This window comes from Oncorhynchus masou, chromosome 15 (assembly GCF_036934945.1).
Source record: "Oncorhynchus masou masou isolate Uvic2021 chromosome 15, UVic_Omas_1.1, whole genome shotgun sequence".
Taxonomy (NCBI): Eukaryota; Metazoa; Chordata; class Actinopteri; order Salmoniformes; family Salmonidae; genus Oncorhynchus; species Oncorhynchus masou.
The window spans coordinates 22,853,445-22,863,126 of record NC_088226.1 but is presented as its reverse complement, the minus strand read 5'-3'; the positions used below and the strand labels follow the sequence as shown (position 1 = coordinate 22,863,126).

The following is a 9,682-nucleotide window of genomic DNA, read 5'->3' as shown; positions in this document are numbered from 1 at the left end:
TATTGACAAGAGAGCCGAGTGACCACTCTACCAATGGAAATACATGTGCTCAACGAATGAAGACAGGCAAGATCAGGTGGGACCATTCCAGCCAATGAAAGGGCAGGGACGTGTGTGAACGCCACGCACAAATATACTTCATTTTTCTTAAAGTTTCCGGAATACCAAATGCATCCACATATATCAGTACATTTGTAAAAGCTTAAACATTACGAAACTTCTATTCGATCATAATCCTCAAGTAATTTGAAAGAAAGATCAATGGCAGAGTAAATGCTCTCGCCTTGACCCCTTCATCTCGGACTGTTATTTTATTTTTTTACTTTGTTTATTACAAAGTAACATTCTATTGGAAACAACTAAAGCAGTAGTATCAGCCAAAAGCAATGCCACAGTGCAGGTCCAACTACAGAAGTTATTGTTGAAAAATGTGTGTGTGTTATATCCTTAGAAGAAAATAGAAAGAATTCTAATATTAGGCTAATTTAGAAATAGTCTACATCTACATTTGATTTAGGATATAAAAGGAATTGAACTTTGAGACAAAGTTCTGTAAACTTCTGTTTCATTCTCTAAGAGCACATGTTTCAAAAGCATACCTAGCTTAATTGTTTACCTTTTCCAGAATAGAGCCAAAAGAAAAACTGTTTGGTTTATCACACTTTTTAATATCAGCTCAATTTTCAGTATGAGTTATGGGAATATAGTAGTGGACAGAGAAAGAAAGGCTGGCTTTTGTAGAAATGGTATTTGATGATACACCTTTCGGTTTCCAATTACATAATGAGGTTGACAAATGGTATGTCAGTTGATTACATTAGCCTAGAAATAACTACACAAAATCAGTAGCTACATACATCTAACCATACATAGGTTATTAAGCTAAAACTGTGAAGTGGAAACCTTTTTACAGCTAATGAAAATCAAAGACTACAGTAATAAAGTAACCGTCCTAACAACTTCAGTTCACATGACCTGATCTTCCACAACTGTTGACAGGGTGCTTTCAGGGTGCTGGGTTATTGCTCAATACAGCCATGTAGTTGAAACGTCATCGGTATTCATAAGAACTAGGTCTTCTGGGGCAGTATGTATGAAGCGTCTCAGAGTAAGATTGCTGATTTTGGATCAGTTTGGCCTTTTTGATCTTTACGAATAATATCCCTTTCATACATAGACTGAATCCCACTGACCATGCCTGCTTCTTTTTGCCAGATTTTTTTGTGAAAGGGGTAGGTGGTTAAAAAACAAAGAAGATTAAAACCCACCTAAAGACCTAGTCATGATTTCTGCATTTATACAGACCCTGTAACCAAAATACAGGTATCAGGTCTGTGTGAATGGTTCTGATTATTTGTAGGTAAAGTCATTAAGATGTCCATTGTGTAACACATCCCATGGTTTAACAACTGTCACGGATGTTGAAAAGGTCGGACCAAGACGCTGCGTGTGTTGAGTTCCACATCTTTTATTTAAGTGAAACTGTCAAACAAAACAATAAACAAGCATCAAAACGTGACTTATGTGGTACAACCAGCACAAACACAAACAATATCCCACAAGCCAGGTGGGAACAATGGAGAACTTAAGTATGATCCCCAATTAGAGACAACGATAATCAACTAGGAACCATACCAAGTACACCAACATAGAAATAGGAAAACTAGAACACCCCCCAAGTCACGCCCTGACCTACAACAACATAGAGACCCAAGGGCTCTCTATGGTCAGGGCTTGATAACAACACCCCCCTGCTCCCACCCCTCCCAATTTGCCAGTTACCCACTGACATGTATAAAAAGTGTATACCTGCAAGAAAATGGTAAATAAGGGGATGTTTGAAATGGCGTCATATAAACATGGCCTTATATTGTTTTTACAGGTAATGTACCCAAGAGTATGTTGCCAGGGAGGACCTGATCCTAGATCATCACTCCTACTCTGACAAGAGGCTTGATACATTTATACGGCCCCTAGTCTGTCCTTGCCTAATATGTATGGTAGCACCTCTACTCCAATTGTTTGAGAACAGAACCACCTTTTTCCGAACATGTAACCCAAAACAGGCTCCATCTATCAGCCGCTACTATCTAGGTTTATTGTTTGTTGAAAAAGTAAGGGTCTTTGAACATAGATAGCCCTTGAAATGTGTGCTCTCCGTTTGACCAACTCTTCAAGGCTGAACCTCACTTCATAGCGTAATGTTTTAATTATTAGTGCAAACAAGGTTTTGGAGACAATGAGTCAAAGCCTCATCCGATTGTTGGGAGTGACAGTGTTACAAAAGGGCTGTGGACATACTTGGCATTCCTTTTTTATTGTTGTGAAAAGTCAAGCATATAGGCCTAGTTATAAATCCTTACCCTGACAGTAGGCCTAGTCTATGGGCCAGGAGAGATTGTAATCCATGGTTCAGGTCATGGGATTGAGATTGAGTCATTTTCATAGTATCACAAAAGGACAAATGTCCCTGTCATTTCTGTCAACTCAGCTGTTGCTAGTCAGCAGCAACCCTTATGAACTGTTGTTAGTCAGTAACAACCCTTATGAACTGTTGTTTGTCAATAGCAACCCTTATGAACTGTTGTTTGTCAACAGCAACCCTCACTTATTCTAAGTTACCTTTGTTTTAGCAGAAGGCCAAACATAGCATTAAAACCCTGGTGACCTGTGTTTAATTGTTAAAGTCATGACCGGGTCCATCTTGTGACCAGCCACACAAAGTTATAAACAGAAGTGATACTGATACAGTAAATGGTTAACCATTACAAAACTCTTTCTGTTGAAGTTCTGAAGGGTGAGACAGCGTTTTTAGTCTGTACTTTTCCCCCTCCCCTCTATTCCTATTGCTCCCTCTATCCCACTATTATTCCCAGGGGTGAAACTTTGGTTTTAGAAGTGGTGGAGACATATACAGTTGAAGTTAGAAGTTTACATACACTTAGGTTGGAATCATTAAAACTTGTTTTTCAACCACCCCACAAATTTCTTGTTAACAAACTATAGTTTTGGCAAATTGGTTAGGACATCTACTTTGGGCATGACACAAGTAATTTTTCCAACAATTGTTTACAGACAGATTTTTTAACTTAGAATTCACTGTATCACAATTCCAGTGGATCAAAAGTTTACTGTGCCTTTAAACAGCTTGGAAAATTCCAGAAAATTATGTCATGGCTTTAGAAGCTTCTTGGTAGACTAATTGACATTATTTGAGTCAATTGGAGGTGTACCTGTGGATGTATTTCAAGGCCTACCTTCAAACTTAGTGCCTCTTTGCTTGACATCATAGTATGCAAGTATAAACACCATGGGACCACGCAGCCATCATACCGCTGAGGAAAGAGACGCATTCTGTCTCCTAGAGATTGACGTACTTTGGTGCAAAAAGTGCAAACCAATCCCAGAACAACAGCAAAGGACCCTGTGAAGATGCTGGAGGAAACAGGTACAAAAGTTTCGATATCCACAGTAAAACGAGTCCTATATTGACGTAACCCGAAAGGCCACTCAGCAAGGAATATACCACTGCTCCAAAACCGCCATAAAAAAAGCCAGACTACGGTTTGCAAGAGCACATTGGGACAAAGATCATAATTTTTGGAGAAATGTCCTCTGGTCTGATGAAACTGTTTGGCCATAATGACCATCGTTATGTTTGGAGGAAAAGAGGGGAAGCTTACAAGCTGAAGAACACCATCCCAACCATGAAGCACGGGGGTGGCAGCATCATGTTGTGGAGGTGCTTTGCTGCAGGACGGAATGGTGCACTTCACAAAATAGATGGCATCAATGAGGGAGGAAAATTATGTGGATATATTGAAGCAACATCTCAAGACATCAGTCAGCAAGTTAAAGCTTGGTCGCAAATGGGTCTTCCAAATGGACAATGACCCCAAGCATACTTCCAAAGTTGTGGCAAAATGGCTTAAGGACAACTCAGTCAAGGTATTAGAGTGGCCATCACAAAGCCCTGACCTCAATCGCATAGAACATTTGTGGGAAGGACTGAAAAAGCGTCTGCAAACATGGAGGCCTACAAACCTGACTCAGTTACACCAGCTCTGTCAGGAGAAATGGGCCAAAATTCAACCAACTTATTGTGGGAAGCTTGTGGAAGGCTACCCAAAATGTTTGACCAAAGTTCAACAGTTTAAAGCCAATGCTACCAAATACTAATAGAGTGTATGTAAACTTCTGACCCACTGGGAATGTGATGAAAGAAATAAAAGCTGAAATAAATCATTCTCTCTATTAATATTCTGACATTTCCCATTCTTAAAATAAAGTGGTGATCCTAACTGACCTAAAACAGGGAATTTTTTTCTAGGATTAAATATATATATATATATATATATATCCCATTTAGCAGACGCTTTTGTCCAAAGCAACTTACAAGTCGGCTGGGGCCACTACTTTTTTACATATGGGTGGTCCCAGCAGGAATCGAACCCACGACGCTTGGCGTTGCAAGCGCCATGCTCTACCGACTGAGCCACACAGGACTCAGGTATTGTGAAAAACTGAGGTTAAATGTATTTGGCTAAGGTGTATGTAAACTTCCGACTTTAACTGTATCTCCCTGGCATATTACATAATTTATACAGCAGCATACAAGACATTTTTGGATTTGTTGTGCTCACTTGAACAGTAAGGTGGCGTAGTGATCCTTCATGGATGCCCCACCACCACAGAAAGCACTGAGCTAGGCTGAAACACCAAACATTTCTCCACCTTTCTGTCTCCCCCTCTCATTTATAACTTTCTATTTCAATAAAGAGATAAAAAACGAATAAATATATATTTTTAAAAACATTTCATTTCAAGACTATGCACTAGGTACATGTATATGTGGTGACGGGGACACAAATGGAATAATGGGTTTTTACATTTAAATGTTATATGAGAGGTTTGGTGGTGACTTTCTGAGTTGTTGTAGTTAGACCAACAGTTTAATTAAAGTAATACAGAAAATATTGGTATTTGAGTTGTGATTGCAGTATATTGACCAAATTATCAGGAAAGTTATTGATGTATTTCCTCTCCAAAATTAAACAGAAACAATCATTTAAGAGCTATTAGTTTAAAAATGCCTTAGTGACATAGTATATGTAAGTTACATAGTACAGTATATGTTCCTGCTGTTCTCTCCTTCCCTTTTTCCTTTTCTTCAAATCTGGTCTCGGCCGGACTTCACCCTCACCACCGCCACAGTCACGAGACCCCGCCTCCTTCCACCATTATCACTGTGATAACAGAATAGAATGACCTTGAGACCAAATAGGTTGGATAATGAAGGTAGTTCACTCAGGCCATTTTTTAAATGTTTTATTGAACCTTTATTTAACTATGCAAGTGAGTTAAGAACAAATACTCATTTACAATGACTGCCAAACCCGGACGACACTGGGCTAATTGTGCGACGGCCTATGGGACTCCCAATCACGACCGGTTGTGATACAGCCTGTCCCATAGGTAATGCGTTGTTCTTGACTTCCATTGAGACAGAAAACATTAGGGTGTGGGATGTTTCACTTCCGTCTCTGCTTGAGACTCCAGATTGCTGAGTCACAACGACAAGCCAGAAATACAGCCAGTGCATAGCCTGAGTCGGTCCACATAGAACAAACTTGAGGTTATGACAGGAATAAGAGTGGGAAGGAGGGAGAGAAATAGGAACATGTCCACCTACACATTGAAATTGCATTTTTGGCTGTTTTGACTTTATCCAACAAATACAGTTGAAGTACATTTTAGCTAAATACTTTTAATCAGTTTCCCAATTCTTGATATTTAATCAAAGTAAAAATTGCCAGTCTTAGGTCACCACTATTTTAATGTTGAATGTCAGAACTGATTTATTTCCGCTCATTCCGTTGGTCTGAAGTTTACACAAAGTATTTTGTAGCAGTGCCTTTTGTTTAACTTGGGTGAATTTCAGAGTAAGGGTGTCCAATTTGCCCAGGTATCCCTCCACAGTCCAAGTGCCTTGTAGGCTTATGGCTCAAAATATGGAAGTGAATTGAAGGCTACTCCCGTATTAATTTGAATGAGCAGTAAGTGTCATGCAAATATACTGATAACAAATGTTGTCCTTCAACCATCAACCCTGGGATGACCTGTGGGTCATTACAGATTGCTAGTAGCTTTGCGCACAGGTTCGAATGACCTGACTCTTTAACCTAAGCATTAAGGCGACGCCGATTGTAGTGAATTCAGTTACTCATGTCACAGTTAATGACCTAGCGGTTTTATGGAACCTGAATAGACATGGCACCATTACAAGTTATGTAATAGCCCTTATCAAGCTCACATCAACATAATATGACCCTCAGTCACTGTAGTAAGACTACAATTGTAGGTATTTATCATCTCTATAGAAAAATGAATGCCCAGATGGTAGACTGGGCTCATGGCAATCGGACAAAAATATATAAACGCAACAAGTATTGTCAGTCCCATGTGACATTCATACACAGTAACAAACAGAATCCAGCTCAAACGGGTTTTATTTCTCAGGTTGAATATGAGAAGTCACACCTAGTGAAAAAGATCCTTGTGTTTTAGGTATTGAAATGCTCAGTAAGACAGCGCAACAGAAAAGTACAAAAATCAGCAACTTGATTTTTTACAATACACCTCACTACCAATAACTAATTTGTCAACATTACAACTGTTATGCTCTCCCCTCCTTATAAATGCAAAGCCAGCAGAATAGAGCAGGAAGACCAGGACTCCTGGTCTGAGGCTGGAGATGAAAGAAGTTTAGCTCTGGCCTCCCAGGGTGTGCTTGTCAAACAGGTACTCTGCCATCTTGTTTTTGCCAGCATCCATCTTGGTGAGGTTGGTGATGTGGTCACCCAGCTTCTTAATGGCCTCCACCTGCTCATTCAGGTAATGGGTCTCCAGAAAGTCACACAGCTAAAGAGGGAAAACACAGGTCAGACAAGAGAATGTCTCCATACTACTGTAAATACAGTAACACAAGACCCTGGTGGTAATGGCGTAAGGGCAGACAGACAACTCAATGAGGTGTTCGCAGATGTCTAACTGCGGCATTGTGTGCGTGTGAAGTGGCAGGTCACACAATCCTTTGTCATTAGTTAGCAGAGCTAAAACAACCTCATCTACTGAGACAGTATCTGTATTCTATGTAATGATATTACTTACATGGGGGTCAACCTTGTCAGAGGCAATCTTGTGCAGGTCCAGCAGGGCCTGGTTCACATTCTTCTCCAGCTGCAGAGCACACTGCATGGCCTCCAGCCCATTGCCCCACTCATCACGTTCTGGCTTCTACACAGGCCAGAGTGAACACAGGAGGGTTAGGGACTTCTAGCAGAGGTTTCAATGCATACCTACCAACAGTTAGCCAGTATATCTGGCACATAAAGATCAATGAACTGGAAACAAGTTAACAAAAAGATGGGTCAATTTGTCACTACAAACAACCACATGCTTTAGTTTATGATGCACACCGGTTGTGTGGCTCAGTCGGTAGAGCCATGACGTTTGCAACGCCAATGGTTCACTTCCTGCTGGGGACACCTATACATAAAATGTATGCACACATGGCCAAGTCAATTTTGCCATGCAGCACAGAGACAATGTAGTTTTAGTATAAACTAAGGGCTTTGCCATCCCAGAAACACATTTTAAAATATAACAACTTCCCTAGTGTTTGGCCTTCCTTTGAAAGGAAATGCTTAGGACACCATTCCAATGACGTCAAAACCCTGTACTCATAGGCCTACAGTAAGCAGTCAGGCCACATCTTTAGCCGCCTTGCTCTCATACCAGGGCAGTGTACTTAAGGCAAGCCTCAATGAACTCACTCAGCATTAATGACTACTCATTCAAAATAACTCCTATACTTGAAGTAAGTCTTTTTATTTAAAAAAACCCACCTAGAACCATAGCGTTCTTCATTTGTCCCTATAGATGAACACTCTGGGTCCATGAAGAACCTTTAACTGAGAACTCTGGTCTATGTCGACCTTTTTGCTATCAGTCTACAATGTAAATGTGTTTTCGACGCTCAGGGGCTCACCTTGATGTCCTGGAGGAAAATGCGTCCACCTCTCTTGTTCTGGAAGGAGAGTAGCTTGTCGGCGTGCTCCCGCTCCTCGTCGCTGTTCTCCTTGAAGAAATGCGCGAAGCCAGACAGAGCCACATCGTCACGGGAGAAATAGAAAGCCTGGGTGGACAAACAAAACAGTGTGGTTAAAAGAAAAAAACATGCCAAACGTGACTGGGCATTATGTTCATGTTGTGGCAACTAAACTTGATGACAAAGGCATGAATCAGTCTAGTCCGTAATCTACTTGGTAACCTGACAATTAACCTGTCAAGGAGTTGTTACGCGCGGTGAAAAGCAATTATAGGTTGTCTATTAAATTGTCTAGGCCAACAGAAAAAGTTCTGGTGAAAAAAAAGCAATTTGGGCCCAGGCATAATAATACACAGGTAAATCAACAAAACGGTCATCTTGGTAGACTCCTTACCATTGAAGTGTAGGTGTAGGAGGCAAACATCTCCAAGTTGATCATCCGGTTGATGGCAGCTTCGCAATCGTTGTGATAGTTCTGGCGGATCTGAGACTCCATTTTGGCAGATTCTTTTATATCAAAATGAACGGTACAAAAATAGAGTTCCTTCTACTACTTTGCTATCACAGTTCAATTAAGTGTTACGTTATCTATCCGGAATATTCTATAATGCGGGACGAAGGCAGAGGAGTTCCGTTCAATCACTGTTGAAGCAAGAACTTCTTCATGCGTCTTCTCAGACTTGTGAACTGGAAGGAGCCTTTTTCGCTCTATTTATTGTCCCAAACGGAAACGTCAGTGAAATCCACCCTCATAGAGCGTAGCCAATCACCTTTAGAATATCAACAGGAACTAGGCAGATCATTTGATGACGATCCCACTCAAACACATGACCTGAAGCAAAGAGTATTTATTATATTGACAAGAGAGCCGAGTGACCACTCCAACAATGGAAATACATGTGGCTCAACGTTTGAAGACAGGCAAGATCAGGTGGGACCATTCTAGCCAATGAGAGTGCAGGTACGCGTGTGAACAACACACAGAACGAAACGTCGTTTTGCTCAAAGTTGCCGGAATGACACGTGCATCCACACGTGCATCCTCAAGTAATTTTGACACTCTGTTATATACCTCCACACAAAATGGGTTTATCTCACGCGGACAGATTTTGACGGAGTAAAGGCTCTCGCCTCGACCTCTTCATCTTAGTCTGTTTAAAAAAATGTACTTTGTTCTATGACACGCTTGGCAATTCTTTTTGACTAAATGAAGTGTCATGCTTAAATAACACGTTTGGGTGAGCATGTAACTCGATCTTCTAGAGTTCCAAAGGTTGCTTGTTTGAAACTCGTCACAGACAACGTTTGCATTTTTGCTAATTTGCAACTTTGCATTTTTTTCAGTTACTTTGCCACTACTTAGCATGTTAGCTAAACCTTCCCCTAACCATAACCCTTTAACCTAACTCCTGACCTTAACCTTAGACCTAACCTTGACTCTTAGCCTCGCTAACTTTAGCCACCTAGCTAATCTATTTTAATTTTGAGATTCTTCAAATAACCACCCTTTGCCTTGATGACAGCTTTGCAAACGCTTGGCATTCTCTCAAACAGCTTCACCTGGAATGCTTT

At 40.6% G+C, this 9,682-nt stretch overlaps 1 protein-coding gene across 1 annotated transcript; it reads right to left on the bottom strand.

Annotated features, from left to right (window-relative positions):
• Positions 1-6,491: 6,491 nt before the first annotated feature.
• On the bottom strand, positions 6,492-8,830 carry LOC135555931 (ferritin, middle subunit-like). Its single transcript, XM_064988748.1, has 4 exons — positions 8,505-8,830; positions 8,051-8,197; positions 7,171-7,296; positions 6,492-6,921 (listed from the first exon to the last, which is right to left on the bottom strand). The coding sequence occupies exons 1-4, from the start codon at positions 8,604-8,606 to the stop codon at positions 6,766-6,768; spliced, it is 531 nt and encodes a 176-aa protein (XP_064844820.1). The 5' UTR covers positions 8,607-8,830; the 3' UTR covers positions 6,492-6,765.
• Between the last annotated feature and the right edge of the window lie 852 nt (positions 8,831-9,682).

Bases quoted from the DNA above. Each gene is read 5' to 3' on its own strand.
- LOC135555931 (XM_064988748.1), bottom strand. From the start codon at position 8,606: ATGGAGTCTCAGATCCGCCAGAACTATCACAACGATTGCGAAGCTGCC. The intron at 8,198-8,504 runs GTAAGGAGTCTA...TTGTCCACCCAG, and splicing joins CCTACACCTACACTTCAATG to GCTTTCTATTTCTCCCGTGA. The intron at 7,297-8,050 runs GTGAGCCCCTGA...TGGCCTGTGTAG, and splicing joins TTTTCCTCCAGGACATCAAG to AAGCCAGAACGTGATGAGTG.